Source organism: Oncorhynchus nerka, linkage group LG22 (genome assembly GCF_034236695.1).
Source record: "Oncorhynchus nerka isolate Pitt River linkage group LG22, Oner_Uvic_2.0, whole genome shotgun sequence".
Classification (NCBI taxonomy): Eukaryota; Metazoa; Chordata; class Actinopteri; order Salmoniformes; family Salmonidae; genus Oncorhynchus; species Oncorhynchus nerka.
The window spans coordinates 65017134-65045005 of record NC_088417.1 but is presented as its reverse complement, the minus strand read 5'-3'; the positions used below and the strand labels follow the sequence as shown (position 1 = coordinate 65045005).

At 41.6% G+C, this 27872-nt stretch overlaps 1 protein-coding gene and 1 long non-coding RNA gene across 4 annotated transcripts; one reads left to right on the top strand and one right to left on the bottom strand.

Annotated features, from left to right (window-relative positions):
• Positions 1 to 576: 576 nt before the first annotated feature.
• LOC115105501 (hexokinase-2-like) lies at positions 577 to 17819 on the bottom strand. Its single transcript, XM_029627623.2, has 12 exons — positions 17652 to 17819; positions 17406 to 17468; positions 16943 to 17053; positions 14721 to 14883; positions 14277 to 14425; positions 11240 to 11359; positions 6632 to 6727; positions 6273 to 6372; positions 5483 to 5666; positions 5172 to 5327; positions 4637 to 4870; positions 577 to 4164 (listed from the first exon to the last, which is right to left on the bottom strand). The coding sequence occupies exons 1-12, from the start codon at positions 17661 to 17663 to the stop codon at positions 3972 to 3974; spliced, it is 1581 nt and encodes a 526-aa protein (XP_029483483.2). The 5' UTR covers positions 17664 to 17819; the 3' UTR covers positions 577 to 3971.
• On the top strand, positions 16896 to 27245 carry LOC115105502 (uncharacterized). 3 transcript variants are annotated; one of them, XR_010460539.1, is made up of 3 exons: positions 16896 to 17076; positions 17444 to 17532; positions 26973 to 27245. It is a non-coding gene; the product is annotated as an uncharacterized LOC115105502 (long non-coding RNA). The 3 variants fall into 3 exon arrangements; XR_003859871.2 differs by lacking the exon at positions 16896 to 17076 and having other exon boundaries at positions 17086 to 17532; positions 27120 to 27245; XR_010460538.1 differs by lacking the exon at positions 16896 to 17076 and having other exon boundaries at positions 17086 to 17532.
• The last annotated feature ends 627 nt before the right edge of the window (positions 27246 to 27872 follow it).

Below are 27872 nucleotides of genomic sequence, written 5' to 3'. Positions count from 1 at the left end.
ACATTGGTCGGCTATAACCACAGAGCATGCGTGGAGACAAATACTTGGTGATAATTTTAAGTAATCGTGGCTCGTATTGTACATGATAAATTCACCGTATAGTGTGGGAAATTTGAAGAGCAAAGTCGAACACGTGATAGTTGTTACATTCGGCAGTGCAACATTGTAACTACTAGCCTACTGGGGGTGCAGGGAAACTGACATTGCAACATTGTATCTGTATCATGCTAGCCATCTTTAATTTGCAACACTTTCTGAACACGTGTTCTGTCAATTGGAGTGTCTGAATATTCTATAGTTTTATAATTTTGCTGAAAACTTTAATTGAATAACCTGATGTTCCTCTAGTTTCTCCGACAGGGGGAGTGAGCACGTGTACCTTTCCATTCTGTGGAACTTATATTTGGCTTGACCATATGAAATTCATAAATATGTACTCCAAGATAGTAATTGTATGAACAAGCTGCCATTTCAATATGGCTGCAGTGTTATAGTATCTGGTCTAAAAATATACTAAATACAGTGAGATAATCCCAATTCAAAGTTTTCATTCTAGTATAAAATTATATATACTAATACATTTTTTTAAACATTATTTTAATTTCACATACAGCAGGTTCAGAAATAAGATCATTTCCCCCTTGAAAGTTGACCATGTAATACAGAAAATATTGCATTGCAGTTGTCAATATAACTGTATTTAAAAACGATACTGTAAAAAAGAGAGAAGTTGAACATTGTAAGAATAATATAATAATATATGCCATTTAGCAGATGCTTTTATCCAAAGCGACTTACAGTCATGCATGCATACAGTAGGTTGAATTAATTCATGATTTCATTATTTGAGTTTCCATACAGTAGGTTACAGGAAAGTGAGTGAGGTGTTTAGCATGTAGAGGAGACCGGGGCACAAAGTAACACAGGGCATGTGCATTGAACATTTTAGTCATTTAGCAGAGGCTCTTATTCAGAGTGACTTACAGTTAGCTAAGTGGGACAACCACATATCACAGTCATAGTAAGTACATTTTTACTCAATAAAGTAGCTATCAGCAAAGTCAGAACTAGTAAGGGGTAAAAAAATTAATTGTGAGTGTTAGTTCACAAAAGGCTGAACTAACACTCTGGCATGAGGACACAAAGTAACAACTAAATAACTCAAATTAGAAACCACTATTATTCAATATGCTAATGTTTGGTTAGTATATCTACTTGCATAGGAAGTTTTGCTTAAATCCATTAATAATTTTTTGTTTTATTGGCCAATGTTTTTTTTCAGGCAGAATTCGAAATATTCTCTTTATTGATTATTGACCTATGGAACATTCCCCATGTATCTCAACATAAGTACCAGTGAAAAGTTTGGACACCTACTTATTCAAGGGTTTTTCATAATTTTTTACTATTTTCTACATTGTAGAATCATAGTGAAGACATACAAACCATGAAATAACACATATGGACTCATGTAGTAACCAAAAAAGTGTTAAACAAGTCAAAATATTTTATATTTGAAATTCTTCAAGTAGCCACCCTCTGCCTTGATGACAGCAAAACACCAGTCTCAACGTCAACAGTGACAAGGCAACTCCGGGATGCTGGCCTTCTAGGCAGAGTTGCAAAGAAAAAGCCGTATCTCAGTCTGTCCAATAAAAAGATAAGATTAAGATGGGCAAAAGAACACAGACACTGAACAGAGGAACTCTGCCTAGAAGGCCAGCATCCTGGAGTTGCCTGTTCACTATTGATGTTGATACTGGTGTTTTGCAGGTACTATTTAATGAAGCTGCCAGTTGAGGACTTGTGAGACATCTGTTTCTCAAACTAGACACTCTAATATACTTGTCCTCTTGCTCAGTTGTGCACTGGGGCCTCCCACTCCTCTTTCTATTCTCTTTAGAGCCAGTTAGCGCTGTTCTGTGAAGGGAGTAGTACACAGCATTGTACCAGATCTTCAGTTTGTAGGCAATTCCTCGCATGGAATAGCCTTCATTTCTCAGAACAAGAATAGACTGACGAGTTTCATGAGAAAGTCCTTTGTTTCTGGCCATTTTGAGCCTGTAATTGAACCCACAAATGCTGATGCTCCAGATACTCAACTAATGTAAAGAAGGCCAGTTTTATTGCTTCTTTAATCAGAACAACAGTTTTCAGCTGTGTTAACATAATTGCAAAAGGGTTTTCTAATGATCAATTAGCCTTTTAAAATGATAAACTTGGATTAGCTAACACAACGTGCCATTGGAACACAGGAGTGATGGTTGCTTATAATGGGCCTCTGTACGCCTATGTAGATATTCCATAACAAATCTGCAGTTTCCAGCTACAATAGTCATTTACAACATTAACCATGTCTACACTGTATTTCTGATAAAAAAACGTGATTTTCTTTCTAAAACAACAACATTTCTAAGTCACCCCAAACTTTCGAAAGGTAGTGTAAATATTCAACCCTTTGCTATGAGACTCGACATTGAGCTCAGGTGCATCCTGTTTCCATTGATCATCAACTTGATTGGATTCCACCTGTGGTAAATTCAATTGATTGGACATGATTTGGAAAGTCACACACCTGTCTATATAAGGTCCCACAGATGACAGTACATGTCAGAGCAAAAACCAAGCCATGAGGTCAAAGGAATTGTCCGAAGAGCTCTGAGACAGGATTGTGTTGAGGCACCGATCTGGCGAAGGGTACCAAACCATTTCTGCAACATTGAAGGTCCCCAAGAACACAGTGGCCTCCGTCATTCTTAAATGAATAAAATGTGGAACCATCGAGACTCTTGCTTGAGCTGGCCGCCCGGCCAAACTGAGCATTCAGGGGAGAATGGCCTTGGTCAGAGACGTGACCGAAAACCCGATGGTCACTCTGACAGAGCTACAGAGTTCCTCTATGGAGAAGGGAGAACCTTCCAGAAGGACAACCATCTCTTTAGCACTCCACCAATCAGGCCTTTATGGTTGAGTGGCCAGAAGGAAGCGACTCCACAGTAAAAGGCACATGACAGCCTGCTTGGAGATTGCCAAAAGGACTCTTAGACCATGAGAAACAAGATTCCCTGGTCTGATGAAACCAAGATTGAACTCTTCGGCCTGAAATCCAAGCATCACGTCTGGAGGAAACAAGGCACCGCTCATCACCTGGTCAATACCATCCTTACGGTGAAGCATGAGGGTGGCAGCATCAATCATGCTGTGGCAGGGACTGGGAGACTAGTCAGGATCGAGAGAAACATAAATGGAGCAAAGTACAGAGTGATCCTTGATGAAAACCTGTTCCAGAGCGCTCAAGAACTCAGACTGGGGCGAAGGTTCACCTTCCAACAGGACAGCAACCCTAAGCACACAGCCAAGACAACACACGTCTCTGAATGTCCTTGAGTGGCCCAGCCAGAACCTGGACTTGAGCCCGATCGAACATCTCTAAAGAGACCTGAAAATAGCTATGCAGTGACGCTCCCCATCCAACCTGACAGAGCTTGAGATGATCTGCAGCGAAGAATGGGAGAAACTCTCCAAATAGAGCTGTGCTAAGCTTGTAGCTTCAGACCCAAGAAGACTCCTGGCTGTAATTGCTGCCAAGGTTGCTTCAACAAAGTACTGAGTTAAGGGTCTGAGTACTTATGTAAATGTGATATTTCTGTTTTTTTGTTTGAATAAATTTGCAAACATTTTTAAAACCTGTTTTGACTTTGTCCTTATGGGGTATTTAATCAATTTTAGAATGAGGCTGTAACACAACAAAATCTGGAAAAAGTTAAGGCGTTTGAATACTTTCTGACTGCACTATGTTTGCATAAAAATATGATAAATCTAACTCAAATAATATTTTCACAAATAAGCTAAAGACTAAAAGTAGACTATTTCCTACTTTGTTCCCTGGTCTCCCCTACCTTACAATCTTTGTCTATGACAAAAGCATTTTCATGGTACTGCATTTCAAGTTGTCTGGTCGAATACATGGCTTAATTTTCTTCATCCTCCTCCTCTTCCTCCTCTCCATCGATGTCCTCTAGTATCCGGGACTGCATGGCCAGCCTCTGTGCCACTGCCGTTACCATGGCAGCTCCCTTCCCGCTGCCGTCGTCGGAGACGAGGAAAGTGATATCACACTTGGGGGCCAGGATGCGTACGGTCTCCTGGAGCTTCTCACTGAAGCTGGAGGGGAAAAGCGTTTGGGGGTGGGGCAGGGACCGTGTTGAGAGAGACAGGGGGGATAGTTAAATCAATGTATGGTTACCTGGACACCTGACACTGACATAGCTCCTGAGAGTTCAATCTCACCTGACACTAAATACAATCTCACTTGACATGAAATAGCTTATTCCATTAAATACTTCCATCATGTGAAATTCCTGCATTTAGACAGTGAGTGGAAAGGTAGGGTTAAGGTTGAGAGAGGAATATAATTCACTTTAGGAAGGGAGGATAATGGTAAGACTGAAATATTGAGATTCAGCCACTTGTGAATACACTAAGGAAAATAAGGCAGGAAATCCACAGTTACGGCAGCACAAGAGGATATCCTCCATTCAATCAAGTGACAAATAAAAGCAGGATTTAGTTGTATCTTTTCACTGAAATAACCCTGTGAAAAACGTCATATAATTTCTATTTGAGATGAACATACTTGGGGTGTTTCTTGTATACTGTGCCGTCCACCCCCACTGTGGTGCTTAGATGGTCCAGTCCACGGTTGACACGGATACGGTTGGCAATGGTTGCCAAGGCAGTGGCACACAACTGGGCCGAGCGTGTGGAGAGAGAGTCACACACCAGACGCACAATCTGACAGTCCACAGGCCCGGCAGGCAGGTCTAGCTTTGACAGAATCTCCTGGGCCTTCTGCAGTCCTGTGTTCTCCCTGAGACAAGCAACACTCGTCAGTTGAGTCATCCATCAATATACTTTGGTATGAATGCAAGCTGATATAAGTGACATACATGGATTTCAAATAGATAGGTTGTTAAGGATTAAACTGACTGAGAAGGCCTATTGATGGTAAATGGTATAATATAGTTGTAAAGACACCTCATTTTTCTCATTGCTACACAATGGAAGCTTCTGTATTATGTAGCACATTCATATTTAAAAATAACTGCTATATTTAGGATCTGTGTAAGTAGATATATGACACATAAGAGCATGGCGTGTCTGTCACTCACTCCTCTATCTCGGAGATAAATCTGGTCTCAAAGCTGTCCTGTGTGAGCAAGGCCACTGATAGATCTCCTCCAAACAGTAGCTTGTCCCGAGCCAGCTTCACCAACACCAGCCTGGCTATCTCTCCCAGGTACATCCCACTGATCATCTTCTCAAAGCTGGATACAGAGACAGACACACAAGCATACAACAGAGAGTCGATAAATGGGCCAGGATGTAGTCAAGAGAGCCAAGCATAGAAGTTACAGTCATAGCTGTATTTTATGTACTTTAGCTATGTACTTTCAACTGCTCATGAATTAAAAACACATACACATGCACGCCTGGGTTGAGTGAGTCTTGATCCACCACCAGGTCAAACTCAGTCTGGATGTCCTTTAGGGATCCGTCGTCTCCAAATCCCCCCCACTCTGTGTTGATGCACATGCGGCCGTCTTCCCCCTCTACTCTCTTCACGTTTTTGATCTCCTCCATGTAACATGCATTCGTCCCCGTTCCTGGGCAAAGACAATGGTTAGACAGAAACACATGCAAACACATAGGCACATGCACGCACACAAAACCATGTTGTCATCATCTCCAGCAGAGGGAGCCATTGCAGTGTGAAAGTGCTAGAAACTACATGATGTGTTTCAAGATATATATATATATTTTTTTTATTGAACCTTTATTTAACTAGGCAGGTCAGTTAAGAACAAATTCTTATTTACAATGATGGCCTACCCCGGGGAAACCCGGATGACACTGGGCCAATTGTGCGCCGCCCTATGGGTCTCCTAATCGTGGCCGGTTGTGATTCAGCCTGGAATCGAAACAGGGTCTGTAATGACGCCTCTAGCACTGATATGCAGTGCCTTAGACTGCTGTGCCACTTGGGAGCACAAATATGACAATCCATGGTTATCCTTGACATCCCTAACCTACATGCATGTGTTATTTTAATAACATGATACTATTACTGTTCTATATGGTTACTACAGTCACCCTCTCCTTCACTTGCTAGGCTAAATGGGACACATCTCATATTATGCTTTTATTTGTGTTATTTTCTCTAATTCAATGGTTGCAGTAGTGTGGCTGCAGTAAAGTTAGGCGCTACCTACCAATGATCATGCCAATTTCACAGCTCTGGTCCCTGTATCCACAGCTCATCATGGTCCCCACCGTGTCATTCACCATGGCAACGGAACCAATGTCATAATCCTAAGGGAGTAAGAGAGAGAGAGAGAGAGAGAGAGAGAGAGAGAGAGAGAAGGGAAGAGAAGTTTGAGGGTACCACTTCAAGCAAAAGTTACCTATCTGTAAAATACACAATTTTGTGCCAATATTAACTATATAATACCGTAGTAATAACATTAAACGTTTTTCATTTAGTAAAACATTTTTTTGTGGAGAAGTGGCGATAGTTGTATCTTGCAATAATGATGATAGTTGTATGGTTCAAAGAGGCCTATAGACTCACCCCTCTCCTGTGGATGGCTTCTCTCAGTAACCTCACAACGTCCTCTCCTACCACTCCGGAACAGTTAAAGCCTTTGGTCCAGTGGATCAGGAGGCTCTGGAAGTTCAGGTCCCATTAGCTACAGTATTCTCACACAGTGTGTTACACAATTAAAATGGGAATTGACCACCACAACATAACTATCCTTGAATGACATTCTTGATGCTACTCGACTGTCTTTCCACTGGGGACCGGACGAAAAATGTCCTACTCATATCAGTCCTGACTGAATGAGATGCCTCCCCCTAGTTGATGTTTTAATTGCTGTATTGAAGCGTGCAGATGCCTCCCCCTAGTTGATGTTTTAATTGCTGTATTGAAGCGTGCAGATGCCTCCCCCTAGTTGATGTTTTAATTGCTGTATTGAAGCGTGCAGATGCCTCCCCCTAGTTGATGTTTTAATTGCTGTATTGAAGCGTGCAGATGTCTCCCCCTAGTTGATGTTTTAATTGCTGTATTGAAGCGTGCAGATGTCTCCCCCTAGTTGATGTTTTAATTGCTGTATTGAAGCGTGCAGATGTCTCCCCCTAGTTGATGTTTTAATTGCTGTATTGAAGCGTGCAGATGTCTCCCCTAGTTGATGTTTTAATTGCTGTATTGAAGCGTGCAGATGTCTCCCCTAGTTGATGTTTTAATTGCTGTATTGAAGCGTGCAGATGTCTCCCCCTAGTTGATGTTTTAATTGCTGTATTGAAGCGTGCAGATGTCTCCCCTAGTTGATGTTTTAATTGCTGTATTGAAGCGTGCAGATGTCTCCCCCTAGTTGATGTTTTAATTGCTGTATTGAAGCGTGCAGATGTCTCCCCCTAGTTTATGTTTTAATTGCTGTATTGAAGCGTGCAGATGCCTCCCCCTAGTTGATGTTTTAATTGCTGTATTGAAGCGTGCAGATGCCTCCCCCTAGTTGATGTTTTAATTGCTGTATTGAAGCGTGCAGATGCCTCCCCCTAGTTGATGTTTTAATTGCTGTATTGAAGCGTGCAGATGCCTCCCCCTAGTTGATGTTTTAATTGCTGTATTGAAGCGTGCAGATGTCTCCCCCTAGTTGATGTTTTAATTGCTGTATTGAAGCGTGCAGATGCCTCCCCTAGTTGATGTTTTAATTGCTGTATTGAAGCGTGCAGATGTCTCCCCTAGTTGATGTTTTAATTGCTGTATTGAAGCGTGCAGATGTCTCCCCTAGTTGATGTTTTAATTGCTGTATTGAAGCGTGCAGATGCCTCCCCTAGTTGATGTTTTAATTGCTGTATTGAAGCGTGCAGATGCCTCCCCTAGTTGATGTTTTAATTGCTGTATTGAAGCGTGCAGATGCCTCCCCTAGTTGATGTTTTAATTGCTGTATTGAAGCGTGCGGATGCCTCCCCTAGTTGATGTTTTAATTGCTGTATTGAAGCGTGCAGATGTCTCCCCCTAGTTGATGTTTTAATTGCTGTATTGAAGCGTGCAGATGCCTCCCCCTAGTTGATGTTTTAATTGCTGTATTGAAGCGTGCAGATGTCTCCCCCTAGTTGATGTTTTAATTGCTGTATTGAAGCGTGCAGATGCCTCCCCCTAGTTGATGTTTTAATTGCTGTATTGAAGCGTGCAGATGTCTCCCCCTAGTTGATGTTTTAATTGCTGTATTGAAGCGTGCAGATGCCTCCCCTAGTTGATGTTTTAATTGCTGTATTGAAGCGTGCAGATGCCTCCCCTAGTTGATGTTTTAATTGCTGTATTGAAGCGTGCAGATGTCTCCCCCTAGTTGATGTTTTAATTGCTGTATTGAAGCGTGCAGATGCCTCCCCCTAGTTGATGTTTTAATTGCTGTATTGAAGCGTGCAGATGCCTCCCCCTAGTTGATGTTTTAATTGCTGTATTGAAGCGTGCAGATGCCTCCCCTAGTTGATGTTTTAATTGCTGTATTGAAGCGTGCAGATGCCTCCCCTAGTTGATGTTTTAATTGCTGTATTGAAGCGTGCAGATGCCTCCCTAGTTGATGTTTTAATTGCTGTATTGAAGCGTGCAGATGTCTCCCCCTAGTTGATGTTTTAATTGCTGTATTGAAGCGTGCAGATGTCTCCCCTAGTTGATGTTTTAATTGCTGTATTGAAGCGTGCAGATGTCTCCCCCTAGTTGATGTTTTAATTGCTGTATTGAAGCGTGCAGATGCCTCCCCTAGTTGATGTTTTAATTGCTGTATTGAAGCGTGCAGATGCCTCCCCTAGTTGATGTTTTAATTGCTGTATTGAAGCGTGCAGATGTCTCCCCTAGTTGATGTTTTAATTGCTGTATTGAAGCGTGCAGATGCCTCCCTAGTTGATGTTTTAATTGCTGTATTGAAGCGTGCAGATGTCTCCCCCTAGTTGATGTTTTAATTGCTGTATTGAAGCGTGCAGATGTCTCCCCCTAGTTGATGTTTTAATTGCTTTATTGAAGCGTGCAGATGTCTCCCCCTAGTTGATGTTTTAATTGCTGTATTGAAGCGTGCAGATGCCTCCCCCTAGTTGATGTTTTAATTGCTGTATTGAAGCGTGCAGATGCCTCCCCCTAGTTGATGTTTTAATTGCTGTATTGAAGCGTGCAGATGCCTCCCCCTAGTTGATGTTTTAATTGCTGTATTGAAGCGTGCAGATGTCTCCCCCTAGTTGATGTTTTAATTGCTGTATTGAAGCGTGCAGATGTCTCCCCCTAGTTGATGTTTTAATTGCTGTATTGAAGCGTGCAGATGTCTCCCCCTAGTTGATGTTTTAATTGCTGTATTGAAGCGTGCAGATGCCTCCCCCTAGTTGATGTTTTAATTGCTGTATTGAAGCGTGCAGATGCCTCCCCCTAGTTGATGTTTTAATTCCTGTATTGAAGCGTGCAGATGTCTCCCCTAGTTGATGTTTTAATTGCTGTATTGAAGCGTGCAGATGCCTCCCCTAGTTGATGTTTTAATTGCTGTATTGAAGCGTGCAGATGCCTCCCCTAGTTGATGTTTTAATTGCTGTATTGAAGCGTGCAGATGCCTCCCCTAGTTGATGTTTTAATTGCTGTATTGAAGCGTGCAGATGCCTCCCCTAGTTGATGTTTTAATTGCTGTATTGAAGCGTGCAGATGCCTCCCCCTAGTTGATGTTTTAATTGCTGTATTGAAGCGTGCAGATGTCTCCCCTAGTTGATGTTTTAATTGCTGTATTGAAGCGTGCAGATGTCTCCCCCTAGTTGATGTTTTAATTGCTGTATTGAAGCGTGCAGATGTCTCCCCCTAGTTGATGTTTTAATTGCTGTATTGAAGCGTGCAGATGCCTCCCCTAGTTGATGTTTTAATTGCTGTATTGAAGCGTGCAGATGCCTCCCTAGTTGATGTTTTAATTGCTGTATTGAAGCGTGCAGATGCCTCCCCCTAGTTGATGTTTTAATTGCTGTATTGAAGCGTGCAGATGTCTCCCCCTAGTTGATGTTTTAATTGCTGTATTGAAGCGTGCAGATGTCTCCCCCTAGTTGATGTTTTAATTGCTGTATTGAAGCGTGCAGATGTCTCCCCTAGTTGATGTTTTAATTGCTGTATTGAAGCGTGCAGATGCCTCCCCTAGTTGATGTTTTAATTGCTGTATTGAAGCGTGCAGATGCCTCCCCCTAGTTGATGTTTTAATTCCTGTATTGAAGCGTGCAGATGTCTCCCCTAGTTGATGTTTTAATTGCTGTATTGAAGCGTGCAGATGCCTCCCCTAGTTGATGTTTTAATTGCTGTATTGAAGCGTGCAGATGCCTCCCCTAGTTGATGTTTTAATTGCTGTATTGAAGCGTGCAGATGCCTCCCCTAGTTGATGTTTTAATTGCTGTATTGAAGCGTGCAGATGCCTCCCCTAGTTGATGTTTTAATTGCTGTATTGAAGCGTGCAGATGCCTCCCCTAGTTGATGTTTTAATTGCTGTATTGAAGCGTGCAGATGTCTCCCCTAGTTGATGTTTTAATTGCTGTATTGAAGCGTGCAGATGTCTCCCCTAGTTGATGTTTTAATTGCTGTATTGAAGCGTGCAGATGTCTCCCCTAGTTGATGTTTTAATTGCTGTATTGAAGCGTGCAGATGCCTCCCCTAGTTGATGTTTTAATTGCTGTATTGAAGCGTGCAGATGCCTCCCCTAGTTGATGTTTTAATTGCTGTATTGAAGCGTGCAGATGCCTCCCCTAGTTGATGTTTTAATTGCTGTATTGAAGCGTGCAGATGCCTCCCCTAGTTGATGTTTTAATTGCTGTATTGAAGCGTGCAGATGTCTCCCCTAGTTGATGTTTTAATTGCTGTATTGAAGCGTGCAGATGTCTCCCCTAGTTGATGTTTTAATTGCTGTATTGAAGCGTGCAGATGTCTCCCCTAGTTGATGTTTTAATTGCTGTATTGAAGCGTGCAGATGTCTCCCCCTAGTTGATGTTTTAATTGCTGTATTGAAGCGTGCAGATGTCTCCCCCTAGTTGATGTTTTAATTGCTGTATTGAAGCGTGCAGATGTCTCCCCCTAGTTGATGTTTTAATTGCTGTATTGAAGCGTGCAGATGTCTCCTTTTTGTATGGATAATTGTTGTATGTGTGTCTCTGGGGCAGTGTGACTGACCTTGTCGATATCTTTCTGCTCGCAGGGGAAGGAGAAGGTGAAGCCTAGAGGCAGAGTCTGATCCTTCAGCTCCAGAGACTCCAGGAACTCAGCCAGGCATGCAGCGATGTGGTCAAACAACTGGAGATAGAAAGAGAGAAATCCCAAATTAGTCAAAATCTCACAGTGGCATTAGTGTTATTTAATAGCGTAATATTGATGGCAAATATCTTGGGTGCTTGGTAAAGGATACTAATTCATCCTGTCAAAAAGTGATGTTCGCTTTTAATTAATTAAGCAAGGTTGGCGTCTTGTCAGACGTAAGGTTTTCTCTAGAAACTGAGCATAGCTTTCATCCGTCAAAACCTGAGGAGACCTGGCAAAGTCACAACCCTTATGAGTCACCCATATGTATTCCCTTGAATATGATTTATTTTATTATAGTGTCATGTATCTTCAGGATACCCAGCCCAGATTGGTTTATAAGACACTGTATTTGCTGTAGCCAAATACATGATAATGTTTATATATATATACAGTTTGTACACACGTGAACACATACCAGTCAAAAGTTTGGACACACCTACTCATTTAAGGGTTTTCTTAATTTTTTTGCTATTTTCTACATTGTAGAATAATAGTGAAGACATCAAAACTATTAAATAACACATATGGAATCATGTAGTGACCCAAAAGGTTTTTATATTTGAGATTCTTCGAAGTAGCCACCGTTGCCTTGATGACAGCTTTGCACACTTTTGGAATTCTCTCAACCAGCTTCATGAGGTAGTCACCTGGAATGCATTTCAATTATCAGGTGTGCCTTATTAAAAGTTAATTTGTGGAATTTCTTTCCTTCTAAAAAAATAATAATAATTAAAATTTTGCCCCCTTTTTCGTGGTATCCAATTGTTAGCTGCTATCTTGTCTCATCGCTACAACTCCTGTACGGGCTCGGGAGAGACGAAGGTTGAAAGTCCACACGTAAATACATACCAGTCAAAAGTTTGGACCCACCTACTCATTTAAGGGTCCTCCGATACACAACCCAACCAAGCCGCACTGCTTCTTAACACAGCGCGCATCCAACCCGGAAGCCAGTCGCATCAATGTGTCGGAGGAAACACCTTGCACCTGGCAACCTTGGTTAGCGTGCACTGCACCCGGCCCGCCACAGGAGTCGCTGGTGCGCGATGAGACAGGATATCCCTACTGGCCAAACCCTCCCTAACCCGGATGACGCTATGCCAATTGTGCATCGCCCCATGGACCTCCCGGTCGCGGCCGGTTACGACAGAGCCTGGGCGTCAATCAGTTGTGTTGTGACAAGGTAGAGGTGGTATACAGAAGATAGCCCTATTTGGTTAAAGACCAGGTCCATATTATGGTAAGATCAGCTCAAATAAGCAAAGAGAAATGACAGTCCATCATACTTTAAGACATTAAAGGTCAGTCAATGCAGAACATTTCAAGAACTTTGAAAGTGCCTTCAAGTGTAGTCGCAAAAACCATCAAGCGTTATGATGAAATTGGCTCTCATGAGGACCGCCATAGGAAAGGAAGACCCAGAGTTAGCTCTGCTGCAGAGGATAAGTTCATTAGAGTTACCGGCCTCAGAAATTGCAGCCCAAATAAATGCAGACACATCTCAACATCAACTGTTCAGAGGAGACTGCGTGAATCAGGATTTCATGGTCAAATTGCTGCAAAGAATCCACTACTAAAGGACACCAATAATAAGAAGAGACTTGCTTCGGCCAAGAAACACAAGCAATGGACATTAGACTGATGGAAATCTGTCCTTTGGTGAGTACAAATGTGAGATTTTTGGTTGCAACCGACATGTCTTTGTGAGACGCAGAGTAGCTAAAGGATGATCTCTGAATATGTGGTTCCCACCGTGAAGCATGGAGGAGGAGGTGTGATGGTGCCTTGCTGGTGACACTGTCTGTGATTTATTTAGAATTCAAGGCACACTTAACCAGCATGGCTACCACCGCATTCTGCAGTGATATGCCATCCCATCTGGTTTGCGCTTAGTGGGACAATCATTTGTTTTTCAACAGTGCAATGACCCAACACACCTCCAGGCTGTGTATGGGCTATTTGACCAAGAAGGAGAGTGATGGGGTGCTACATCAGATGACCTGGCCTCCACAATCACCCGACCTCAACCCAATTGAGATGGTTTGGGATGAGTTGGACTGCAGAATGAAGGACAAGCAGCCAACAAGTGCTCAGTATATGTGGGAACTCCTTCAAGACTGTTGGAAAAGCAACCCAGGTGATGTTGAGAGAATTCCAAGAGTGTGCAAAGCTGTCATCAAGGCAAAGAGTGGCTACTTTGAAGAATCTCAAATATAAAATATATTTTAATTTGTTTAACACTTTTTTGTTTACTACATGATTCCTTATGTGTTATTTCATAGTTTAGATGTCTCCGCTATTACTCTACAATGTCGAAAATAGTACAAATAAAGAAAAACCCTTGAATGAGTAGGTGTGTCCAAACTCTTGACTGGTACTGTACATACGTACATAAACAGTACATTTGCATTCCGAGTGATATAAAAAACAATTGAAACACAAAACAAAATCTCTCAATTATACAATTTCTCTTAACACATCTTCCAAGATTTGGAAATAAAACCTGCAACCAGGAACCCTTATTAACTGAATAGCGTTCCAGTTCATCACTAATCCAGAATAATTCTGGTTTCTGTTATTGCATTTTATCAAACAAGCTTACTCTTTAAATCATCATAAAGTACAGTAAAATATAAAGTAGTTTATTCTCACATGAGTATGTTCATGTTAAATTCTCAGTTTAAGTGGGATTTTGTGGCTGACAGACAGCCGGTTTCCCAGCTAATGTTCAATAATTGTAGTTGAAGTTAGATTTAACGAACCATTGAAAGTCTATGTTTACAAAGTAAGAACTTGTAACATCAGAGGGATTTACAGGCACTGTTCCCACCTGGGGTTAGAGAATGACCGCCCCATGGGAGGGGTGGGATGAGATCAGCTGTACAAACATGTAAATCCCAAACACACACACCTGTTCTCCTGTCCCCAGCATGATCTCATGGGGGATGGCACAGATCTTACTGTCCATCTTCAGGAGCTTCTGCATCTCCTCCACCACACGGACATGCAGCACCCGGAAGTTAGTCCCGCCCAGGTCTAGAGCCAGGAAGTCCCCCTTCTCTGTGGGGACCAATCAATTCAAGGAAAATGTTTCTGTTGGCCAATTTGCTCAGCCCAAAATCAATGATCAATAATCCATCATATCTACAGTGCAAGAGGACATGAAGAAGTGTGTTGGGGTCTATAGATTCATTTCAGACTGGGCACCTCAGTCTGGGTGAGAGGCTGTCTGGTGAATGGTATGCCTACAGTTTAATGAATTAGGTTACTAAAGTACAGGTCTCAACAAAGGGCCATACCCTCACTGGTACATACTATGGAGAGTCTTTAAGGAATACAGATTACAGTACTGTACCTCTCCCATCAGGTGTTGCCCTCACAAAGGTGGGCAGCATCTTGACGGGTGCCCGGCAGTGTGTGTGTTTGCCCAGCCCTCTGATCAGGTCCTTCCTCAGGCGAGATGACACGTCCTGCAGCTTCTCCAAAGAGAGACGGAAAGGCTGCAGACACTCTTCTACCTATGAGAGGGATTGATATCAGGAGTCAATTCCATTTCAATTCAGAAAGTTTAAACTAAAATTGCTTTTCAATAATGGAAATAGGAATTCGAATTTCAGTTTACTTTCTGAATTGACTAAATTGAAATGGAATTTACCCCAACCCAAATTGATATTTCAATTTCAGGGGAAGGATAGCATTGTCAATGTCATCTATGGGAAAGATACTCCCCATAACCAGCGACATTATGGCGTGTAAATCAAGACGACCAATATAGCCAGCACGAAGAAAGGCAGGTTTCCCCACAAGGTGGCAATGTCCATCAGCTGTCCACAACATAGCAATTCTCTGTCTGTAATATTACATCTCCAGTTGAAGAAATATATCATGTTAATGTCACTGGATGATTCGCAAGATGATTTAATCGTCCTTTTATGTTCCCTTCATGAAATGTTGTACTGTAATCTTAAATAAATGTTGTAAAGCCGATTATGATGACACAGATATATTGTCTGGAGAAACCAGGGTACGGCAGGTAGCCTAGCGGTTAGAGCATTGGGAGCTGACAAGGTGAACAAAAAATCTGTCGATGTGCCCGTGATCAAGGCCCTTAAACCCAATTGTCTCCAGGAATGCTGTGCTACTATGGCTGACCATGTAAAACAACACATTTCACTTTACCTATCCAGTGTATGTGACAATAAAACATAATTACTGGAAAAAAGTGCACTATATTTGCAATACATGTACATCTTAATTCATCCAGGTGGGGCATTTTATTTACCCATGTTAATTCAGGGCCCCCTAGCAAAAGAGATTTCATCTCAATGAGACTAACCTGGTAAAATACAAATTATAATTGTAATGTCATTGACAACTTTCAGCACTGACTAATGTCGGACTTTATCAGTCAACAGGGGTATAACCTGAACCAGAAAACGGGGAAAATAGGAAATGTTCCATTCCACAGGAAGAAAGCTGGTATTGTTTGGTCGAACGTAGTCTGTCATCAACACATTACAGACCTCTGAAGATATTAGACACAATTGCACCTCTACATTACTTCTCTTTTCCTCTTCCTTAAATGTTTGGGGCCTTCCTCTCTTTCTCTCCCCCCGCCCCTCTCTCTCACTCAGGCTCAGTTTAAGGCTGTTGTGAAATATGCCCTGGCAGGGGACAGCAAGGCTGAGGTAGAGATCATGCAGGTAGATCAGTGTCTCCTGTCTCTGCATGATAACAGCAGCCTCAGTTCCTCCATGACTATGACAATGTGGTTCATTTTGATTATTTGATGGGTTTAGACTTGATAGCACTATAATTGCAACCACTTTAAGAAATATGATTGCATTTTTCACAAACACCTACTGTACAGTGGAATCATAACATCAAGAAAGATGCCATTGACTGGATAAAACACATAAACAAAGCCAGGAGAGAGACGCCAAACCAGAACAGACACACACGTCACACGTCACATAAATACTTAACCAGTGTCCCACACACCTTTTCAAAATGTGGGCAAAAGCGATGAGGCATTATTATTACATTACGCCGTGAGGGGACTAGCTATTAGAACCAGAGAGACAAAGAGGAATGTGATTATGTTCAAACTATGAGATATCAATACAAGTGCCTTGAGACATTAGACAGAGTACACTCAAATAAGTCCCCTCTACTGTGTATAAGACCTGGGTTCAAATACTGTTTAGGGTATTTCAATTACTTAGAAAAACATTTCAAAGTAAGCATTTTAGATATTTGTATTTGATAAAACACATAGTTTAATATTGGAAAGTATCTGTAAATACAAATGGAAAGTATTTGAAAATACTCAAATACACTGACTCAAATACACTCCCAGGTATTTGAAAATACCTTCATTTATAAGAAACTAATCTATTCCAATAGAAGTAGTTGATTCGGGCCACATTATTAGAAAATACTCAAATACACAGAAAATGAGTATTTAAATAACAAATAGTCAAATACATATATCTGAACCCAGGTCTAGTATAAGAGGAGAAAGGTCAGATGTTATGTGTGTCTCTATGGGACGTCCCGTGGAGGCAGCAGGTGTACCTCACTGAGGGTGTCTGGGGGGATGGTGTCCAGGTTTGCGACGGCCCGGCTCAGTCTGGCCCCCTTGGGGACAGGGTCGTCGCTCTCGGCATTGGTATCTGTGGAACTCATCTGGACACACACATAGGGGACATGTTAGTAATCCTTAGCAGAGAAAACTATTTTCAATGTGTCACTTCTGCAATTACAGTACAGTACCATATTGACTGTTCAATTTCTATCTCAAGACCCAATAATGTGCTCTGTGTGTCAAATCAGTAGTCTTCACTTCTGTAGCTTTCTAACTTCTGTAGCTTTCTAACTTCTGTAGCTTTCTAACTTCTGTAGCTTTCTAACTTCTGGAGCTTTCTAACTTCTTGAGCTTTCTAACTTCTGGAGCCTTTTCAACTATTTTAGGAAATGTGACAGAAAATTGTACAAAAGACCAATAATAACGACAATTAGTTTAAAGAATTAGACTAACCTCTGGTGGATTAAATCGACAAATTCCTGTCTTGACAGCAATGTTCAGACTTGCATCAACTTCCTGCAAAACAAGTTGCACATGAGTTCGCCTTGGAACGATGATGATACACCCACCTCTAGAACGGGTATGTAAATTACACAAAATACCTTCACGTGATTACTATATATAATCTTGTAGGCTACAATTAGTCAATTCATTGAGGTGGGGTTGTTGCACTTTGTGATTTGCGCATTCATTACACACATTGTATTTCATTCAAAAGGATATTTTGGTAATGATTTCCATTAACTTCCTCATGTAGCCAAACTTATTCATAAATTAATCTTAGTGCATGTATTACACATACAGTATTAACACAAAAAAATGACATAAAGGCTAGAGAGCATAATGAATACAATCCATAAAATGATGCAACTGGCATGTCTCTCTAGATAAGCCAGCATGTTGTGGGGGTTCTTTTCTGCACTTCACAAAATAGATGGCATCATGAGGCAAGACAATTATGTGAATATATAATAGGCGTGGAAGAAGAAACCCAGCCCAGTCACGGACCAGGATGTCTTGTTCCCAGGCAGACTAAATAACTTTTTTGCCCGCTTTGAGGACAATACAGTGCCACTGACACGGCCTGCAACGAAAACATGCGGTCTCTCCTTCACTGCAGCCGAGGTGAGTAAGACATTTAAACGTGTTAACCCTCGCAAGGCTGCAGGCCCAGACGGCATCCCCAGCCGCGCCCTCAGAGCATGCGCAGACCAGCTGGCCGGTGTGTTTACGGACATATTCAATCAATCCCTATACCAGTCTGCTGTTCCCACATGCTTCAAGAGGGCCACCATTGTTCCTGTTCCCAAGAAAGCTAAGGTAACTGAGCTAAACGACTACCGCCCCGTAGCACTCACTTCCGTCATCATGAAGTGCTTTGAGAGACTAGTCAAGGACCATATCACCTCCACCCTACCTGACACCCTAGACCCACTCCAATTTGCTTACCACCCAAATAGGTCCACAGACGATGCAATCTCAACCACACTGCACACTGCCCTAACCCACCTGGACAAGAGGAATACCTATGTGAGAATGCTGTTCATCGACTACAGCTCGGCATTCAACACCATAGTACCCTCCAAGCTCGTCATCAAGCTCGAGACCCTGGGTCTCGACCCCGCCCCCTGTGCAACTGGGTACTGGACTTCCTGACGGGCCGCCCCAGGTGGTGAGGGTAGGCAACAACATCTCCTCCCCGCTGATCCTCAACACGGGGCCCCACAAGGGTGCGTTCTGAGCCCTCTCCTGTACTCCCTGTTCACCCACGACTGCGTGGCCACGCACGCCTCCAACTCAATCATCAAGTTTGCGGACGACACAACAGTGGTAGGCTTGATTACCAACAACGACGAGACGGCCTACAGGGAGGAGGTGAGGGCCCTCGGAGTGTGGTGTCAGGAAAATAACCTCACACTCAACGTCAACAAAACTAAGGAGATGATTGTGGACTTCAGGAAACAGCAGAGGGAACACCCCCTATCCACATCGATGGAACAGTAGTGGAGAGGGTAGCAAGTTTTAAGTTCCTCGGCATACACATCACAGACAAACTGAATTGGTCCACTCACACTGACAGCGTCGTGAAGAAGGCGCAGCAGCGCCTCTTCAACCTCAGGAGGCTGAAGAAATTCGGCTTGTCACCAAAAGCACTCACAAACTTCTACAGATGCACAATCGAGAGCATCCTGGCGGGCTGTATCACCGCCTGGTACGGCAACTGCTCCGCCCTCAACCGTAAGGCTCTCCAGAGGGTAGTGAGGTCTGCACAACGCATCACCGGGGGCAAACTACCTGCCCTCCAGGACACCTACACCACCCGATGTTACAGGAAGGCCATAAAGATCATCAAGGACATCAACCACCCGAACCACTGCCTGTTCACCCCGCTATCATCCAGAAGGCGAGGTCAGTACAGGTGCATCAAAGCTGGGACCGAGAGACTGAAAAACAGCTTCTATCTCAAGGCCATCCGACTGTTAAACAGCCACCACTAACATTGAGTGGCTGCTGCCAACACACTGTCATTGACACTGACCCAACTCCAGCCACTTTAATAATGGGAATTGATGGGAAATGATGTAAATATATCACTAGCCACTTTAAACAATGCTACCTTATATAATGTTACTTACCCTACATTATTCATCTCATATGCATACGAATATACTGTACTTTAGATCATCGACTGCATCCTTATGTCACTAGCCACTTTAACTATGCCACTTTGTTTACTTTGTCTACATACTCATCTCATATGTATATACTGTACTCGATACCATCTACTGTATGCTGCTCTGTACCATCACTCATTCATATATCCTTATGTACATATTCCTTATCCCCTTACACTGTGTATAAGACAGTAGTTTTGGAATTGTTAGTTAGATTACTTGTTGGTTATCACTGCATTGTCGGAACTAGAAGCACAAGCATTTCGCTACACTCGCATTAACATCTGCTAACCATGTGTTTGTGACAAATAAAATTTGATTTGATTTTGATTTGACCCCAAGCATTCTTCCAAAGTTGTGGCAAAATGGCTTAAGGACAACAAAGTCAAGGTATTGGAGTGGCCATCACAAAGCCCTGACCTCAAACCTATAGAACATTTGTGGACAGAAAAGAAAAAGCGTGTGCAAGCAAGGAGGCCTACAAACCTGACTGTCACACCAGCTCTGTCAGGAGGAATGGGCCAAAATTCACCCAACTTATTGTGGGTAGCTTGTGGAAGGCTACCCGAAACGTTTGACCCAAGTTAAACAATTTAAAGGCAATGCTACCAAATACAAATTGAGTGTATGTAAACCTCTGACCCACTGGGAATGTGATGAAAGAAATAAAAAATAAAAAAATCATTCTCTACTATTATTCTGACATTTCACATTCTTAAAATAAAGTGATGATCCTAACTGACCTAAGACGGAGAATTTATACTAGGATTAAATGTCAGGAATTGTGAAAAACTGAGTTTAAATGTATTTGGCTAAGGTGTATGTAAACTTCCGACTTCAACTGTACATAAAGCATATATATTTGCTCCATATACAGTGCATTCGGAATGTATTCAGACCCCGTGACGTTTTACATATTTTGTTACATTACAGCCTTGTTTTATTTATTCAGACCCTTTACTCAGTATTTTGTTGAAGCACATTTGGCAGCGATTACAGCCTTGAGTCTTGGCACACCTGTATTTGGGGAGTTTCTCCCATTCTCTGCAGATCCTCTCAAGCTCTGTCAGGTACCTGCCACTGAAAAACATCAACACAGCATGATGCTGCCAACCCCGTGCTTCACGGTTAGGATGGTTTTCTTCGGATTGCAAACCTCCCCCTTTTCCTCCAAACATAATGATGGTCATTATGTCCAAACAGTTCCATTTTTGTTTCATCAGACCAGAGAACATTTCTCCAAAAAGTATGATCTTTGTCCCCATGTGCAGTTGCAAACCCTAGTCTGGCTTTTTTATGGCAATTTTGAAGCAGTGGCTTCTTCCTTGCTGAGCGGTCTTTCAGGTTATGTCGATATAGGACTCGATTTACTGTGGATATAGATACTTTTGTACCTGTTTCCTCCAGCATCTTCACACGGTCCTTTGCTGTTGTTCTGGGATTGATTTGCACTTTTCGCACCAAAGTACGTTCATCTCTAGGAGACAGAATGCGTCTCCTTCCTGAGCGGTATGACGGCTGCATGGTCCCATGGTGTTTAAACTTGCGTATTATTGTTTGTACAGATGAACATGGTAACTTCAGGCATTTGGAAATCGCTCCCAAGGATGAACCAGACTTGTGGAGGTCTACAGTTTTTTTTCTGAGGTCTTGGCTGATTTCTTTGAATTTTCTCATGATGTCAAGCAGAGGCACTGATTTTGATGGTAGGCCTTGAAATACATCCACAGGTACACCTCCAATTGACTCCAATGATGTCAATTAGCCTATCAGAATCATCTAAAGCCTTGACATAATTTTCTGGAATTTTCCAAGCTGTTTAAAGGCACAGTCAACTTAGTGTATGTAAACTTCTGACCCACTGGAATTGTGATACAGTGAATTATAAGTGAAATAATCTGTCTGTAAACAATTGTTGGAAAAATATTTGTGTCATGCAAAAAGTAGATGTCCTAACCGACTTGCCAAAACTATAGTTAGTTAACAAGACATTTGTTGAGTGGTTGAAAAACGAGTTTTAATGACTCCAACCTAAGTGTATGTAAACTTCCGACTTCAACTCTATGTACCTATCCAAATCATGTCCAATCAATTGAATTTACCAGAGGTGGACTCCAATCAAGTTGTAGATGTTTCTCAGGGATGAAACAGAGATAAATTTAGAGTCTTATAGCAAAGGGTCTGAATATTTATGTAAATAAGGTATTTTTGTTTTTCCTTTTTTTATACATTTGCTCAGATTTCGCAAAACCTGTTTTCACTTTGCCATTACGAAGTATTGTGTGTAGATTGATGATAAAAAACATTAATTTAATACATTTTAGAATAACGTAATAAAATGTGGAAAAAGTCAAGGGGTCTGAATACTTTCCGAATGCACTGTATATACTGCCTTCAGAAAAAAGCCTGTTCATACTTCATTTATTCCACATTTTGCTGAAAGGTGAATTAATCTGTCAGTGTCTGGTGGAAAGCAGACTGATTCAGATTTTTCTCTAGGATTTCAACTGTGCTTAGCTTCATTCAGTTTCTTTTTTATCCTGAAAAACTCCCCAGCCCTTAATGATTACAAGCATACCCATAACATGATGCAGCCACCACTATGATTGAAAATATGGAGAGTGGTTCTCAGTAATGTGTTGTATTGGATTTACCGCAAACATGACACTTTGTATTCAAGACAAAAATGTAATTGCTCTGCCACATTTCTTGCAGTATTACTTCAGTGCCTTGTTGCAAACAGGATGCATGTTTTTATTCTGTACAGGCTTCCTTCTTTTCATTCTGTCAATTAGGTTGGTATTGTGGAGTAACTACAATGTTGATCAATCCTCAGTTTTCTCCTATCACAGCCATTAAACTCTGTAACTGTTTTAAAGTCACCATTGTGACTTTTTGTTTTGTGAAATATCTGAGCGGTTTCCTTCCTCTCCGGCAACTGTTAGAAAGGACGTCTGTATCTTTGTAGTTACTAGGTTTATTAACACACCATGCAACGTGTAATTAATAAATACACTATGCTCAAAGGGATATTCAATATCTTCTTTTTTTACCTCCCTGGTCTTTGTGGTTGAATCTGTGTTTGACATTCTCTGCTCAACTGAGGATCCTTACAGATAATTGTATGTGGGGTACAGAGATGAGGTAGTCATTAAAAAATCATGCTAAACTCTATTAGTGCACACAGAGTGAGTCCATGCAACTTATTATGTGACTTGTTATTTCTAATGTTTACCTGAACTTATTTAGGCTTGCCATAACAAAGGGGTTGAGTACTTATTTACTCAAGACATTTCAGCTTTCATTTTTAATACATTTGTAAAAATGTATAAAAACAGAATTCCACTTGGACATTATTGGGTATTGTGTGTAGGCCAGTGACAAAAATCTCAATTGAATCAATTTTAAATTCAGACTGTAACACGACAAAATGTGTAAAAAGTAAAGTGGTCAAATACTTTCTGAAGGCACTGTATAATATACTGTATATAAATATACATAAAGCATTATAACGCTCTATAAGATGACTGTTATTGTACCACATTTATCTTGTCCTTCTAATATGCATTATGAATATGAGATCATTACCAGATATTTATCTAACATCCACTAACAATGCCTCACTCAACAGACCCAGTCTTGGGCAGAAACGTACAAAATAACAACATGCACAAAAGTTTAAAAAAGCATTGCATCCAGTTCACATTGCATCCAGTTCACATTGCATCCAGTTCACATTGCATCCAGTTGCTTCAAATCACAGGAAGAGGAAACCTCAAAAGGGTACCAATCTTGTGGTCACCTCAGCGGCTGTTGGAGAGATTGCTACACTGTTTTACTACACAACCAATTGACCAGCAGAATCCTATGTAAAAGCCTATCTCAGATCTGTTTCCTTTAGAGCAGTGGTTCCCAAACGTTTTATAGTCTCGTACCCCTTCAAACATTTAACCTCCAGTTGCGAACCCCCTCTAGCACCAGGGTCAGCACACTCTCAAATGTTTTTTTGCCATCATTGTAAGCCTGCCACACACACACACACTATATGATACATTTATTAAACATAAGACTGAGTGTGTGTTTTTGTCACAACCCGGCTCGTGGGAAGTGACAAAGAGCTCTTATAGGACCAGGGTACAAATAATAATATAATAATCAATAATTTGGCTCTTTATTTAGCCATCTTACATATGAAACCTTATTTGTTCATCAAAAATAATTGTGAATAAGTCACAGGTTAATGAGAAGGGTATGCTTGAAAGGGTGCACATAACTCTGCAATGTTGGATTGTATTGGAGAGAGTCTCAGTCTTAAATCATTTTCCACACAAAGTCTGTGCCTGTATTTCGTTTTCATGCTAGTGAGGGCCGAGAATCCACTCTCACACAGGTACGTGGTTGCAAAGGGCATTAGTGTCTTAACAGCGCGATTTGCCTAGGCAGAATACTCGGAACACAGCCCAATCCAGAAATCTGACAGTGGCTTCTGATTCAATTCAAATTTCGATGAGGCTCTCTTGTTCAGATATTGATTAGTGGACTGGAGGCAGGGCATGAAAGGGATAACGAATCCAGTTCTTTGTGTCATCCGTTTTGGGAAAGTACCTGCGTAATTGCACACATTTGACATTGTCCGTAAGCTTGAGTTAATTTGCACACCAAAAAATCATACAATGATGGAAAGACCTGTGTGTTGTCCTTGTTAATGCAGAGAGAGAAGAGCTTCTTCTTAATCGTAGCCTCAATTTTGTCCCGCAGATTGAATATAGTTGCAGAGAGTCCATGTAATCCTAGATTCAGATCATTCAGGTGAGAAAAAACATCATCCAGATGGGCCAGTCGTGTGAGAAACTCATCATGCAAGCGGTCAGATAAGTGAAAATTATTGTCAGTAAAGAAAATGTAAGCACGTCTCTCAATTTTTAAAAAAACATGTCAATACTTTGCCCCTTGATAACCAGCGCACTCCTGTATGTTGTAAAAGGGTTACATGGTCGCTACCCATATCATTGCATAGTGCAGAACATACATGAGAGTTCAGGGGCCTTGCATTAACAAAGTTAACCATTTTCACTGTAGTGTCCAAAACGTCTTTCAAGCTGTCAGGCATTCCCTTGGAAACAAGAGCCTCTCGGTGGATGTGTACCCAAGTGGTGTCTGGAGCAACTGCTTGCACGTGCGTTACCCCTACACTATGTCTCCCCGTCATGGCTTTTGTGCCATCAGTACAGATACCAACACATCTTGACCACCAAAGTCCATTTGATGTCACAAAGCTGTCCAGTACTTTAAAAATATCCTCTCCTGTTGTTCGAGTTTCCAGTGGTTTGCAGAAGAGGATGTCTTCCTTAATTTGCCCCCATAAATGTAACGGACATACAGTATACCAGGAGCTGTGCCAGGCCCACCACGTCTGTTGACTCATCCAGCTGTAATGCATAGAATTCACTGGCTTGTATGCGAAGCAGTACTTGTTTCAAAACATCTCCTGCCATGCCACTGATGCATCGTGAAACAGTGTTGTTTGATGGAGGCATTGTCTGTATAGTTTTTTTTGTATTTTCCCCCAGCATTGTCCCAGCCATATCCGCGGTAGCAGGATGAATTAAGTCCTCCACAATAGTATGGGGCTTGCCTGTCCTAGCCACTCGGTAGCTCACCATTTAAGACAATGTCATTCTTATTAATGGTATATTTTGCTTTTATACATGTCTTACTACTCGAAAGTCATCTTAATTCTCGCTCAAAAAACTCCTGTGGCTTATTTTTCAAATTGGCATGTTTTGTTTCTAAATGTCTGCGCAAGAGTGACGGTTTCATCGAGTTGTGAGATAGTACTTTTGCACATATAACACAATGTGGCTGAGGAAAGGTATGAGGGCACAAGGCGAGACCCAAATGCAGACACAGGAGGCAGATGGTAGAGCTCCTATATTTATTATAACAAAGGGAGTAGGCAAAGGCAGGTTGGGGACAGGCGAGTTCATTAACCAGGTCAGAGTCCAAACAGTACCAGACGATAGGCAGTCTCGAGGTCAAGCCAGGCAGCGGTCAGAAACCAGATCTGAGTCCAAAATCAGAACAAGGGGATAGGCAGACTGGTAGTCAGAACAGGCAGAGTGGTCAGGCAGGCGGGTTTGGAGTCAGGACAGGCAAGGGTCGAAACCAGGAGGACTAGAAACAGGCAGAGACTGGGAAAAATAGGAGCAAGGAAAAACGCTGGTTGACTTGGCAAACAAGAAGAACTGGCACAGAGAGACAGGAAACACAGGGATATATACGCCGTGGATAATAAGCGACACCTGGAGGGGGTGGAGACAATCACAAGGACAGGTGAACCAGATCACGGTGTGACAGAAAGGCACTACTCCCAATATAAGTGAACCCCAAATGTATAGCCCCGTTGGAAAATATAAATGGACTGTTTGAAAATGTGAAGACATTTTTCTTTGCATAAACAAAATATATATAAATATTTTTTAAAGTATTTTATATGTGAATCACATTTTTATTTGGTGTACCCCTGACAGCATTGTGCGTACCTCTGGTATTCCCAGTTTGGAAATACCTGCTTTAGAGAAACCTAAACTTACACAAATAACTAGCTGTAATTTTGCTGAAAGTCTTTTTTAAATTTATAATCAGTTTGTATGAAAAAATATTAATTGTGTGCTCTCCACAATGTGCACGTTTTAGACAAAAAATACATATTGAACAGCATTGTCTCTTCATAATGAGCAACATCTGGTGGTATAATATACACTACAATCCAGATATCATATTAGTTCCTCACACCTTACACTGAAAGTCAAACATGTGCTTATTTGTTATAAAAAAATGGATTAATTAATTAATGATATAGACTTACAAGTCAACCTATAATCTGTAAGTATGTATTAAATATATGAGTAAGATGAAGGCAGTAATATACATTATAATACATTTTTTAAACATTAAAATACATTTTACAAAAATGTTCACAATACATTAAATGTGTGCCCTCCCGCCACTACTCTACTACAACACACAATCCAGGTGTACGTGTGTGTATAGTGTGTATGTTGTGTGCTTCTATGTGTTTGTACCTGTGTTTGTGACTCTTCACAGTCCTCTCTGTTCCATAAGGTGTATTTTTATCTGTTTTTTATATATCATTTTACTGCTTGCGTGAGTTACTTGATGTGGAAAAGAATTCCATGCATCCATGGCTCTATGTACTACTGTGCACCTCCCATAGTCTGTTCTGGACTTAGGGACTGTGAAAAGACTTCAGGTGGTATGTCTTGTGGGTGTCACACCCTAATCTGTTTCACATGTCTTTGTGCTTGTCTCCACCCCCCTCCAGGTGTCATCCATCTTCCCCATTATCCCCAGTGTACGTATACGTGTGTTCTCTGTTTGTCTGTTGTCAGTTAGTTTTGTTTTGTCAAGCCTACCAGCGTTTTTTCCCGTGCTCCTGTCTGTCTCTAATTCCTGTTTTCTATCTTTCCAGGTTTTTGACCATTCTGCCTGCCTTGACCCTGAGCCTGCCTGTCATTCTGTACCTTGTTATATCACCCTGGATTACTGACCTCTGCCTGCACCCCTGTTTTTGAAATAAACTTTTGTTACTTCAAAACTGTCTGCATCTGGGTCTTCTCCTGAGCCTTGACAGAGGGGTATGCATGGGTGTCCAAGCTGTGTGCTAGTAGTTTAAACAGACAGCTCCATGCATTCAACATGTCAATACTTCTTACAAAACAAACAAACTGATTATTCCCCAACAGAGATTAACATACATATTATTAATGTTAGCTCTATGTGTAAATTTAAGGGCCGTCTGTGCTGCCATCTTCTGGGTCAGTTGTAATTTTCCCAAGTCCCTCTTTGTTGTACCTGATCAAACGACTGGACATTAGTCCTCTGCGACAAAACTAGGGCCTGTAGGACCTGCCTTGTTGATATTGTTGTTAAGACAGAGTAGCGCTTTATTATGGACAGACGCCTCCCAATTTTAGCTACTGTTGCATCATTATGTTTTAAACATAACAGTTTACAATCCATGGTTATTCCAAGTTTAGTCTCCTCAACTTGCTCAATTTCCACATTATTCATTACAAGATTTAGTTGAGGTTTTGGGTTTAGTGAAGTAGCTGACGTGTATAGTGTTGACTCATCCACATACATAGACACACTGGCTTTACTCAGAGCCAGTGGCAGGTCATTGAAAAAAGTAAGGGGCCTAGACAGCTGCCATGGGGAATGC

Excerpts from the sequence above, each read along its gene's own strand:
- LOC115105501 (XM_029627623.2), bottom strand. Across the intron at positions 17,054-17,405 it reads GTCGATTTAATCCACCAGAG|ATGAGTTCCACAGATACCAA; the intron begins GTTAGTCTAATT and ends GTGTGTGTCCAG. Across the intron at positions 14,426-14,720 it reads GGCAACACCTGATGGGAGAG|AGAAGGGGGACTTCCTGGCT; the intron begins GTACAGTACTGT and ends TGGTCCCCACAG.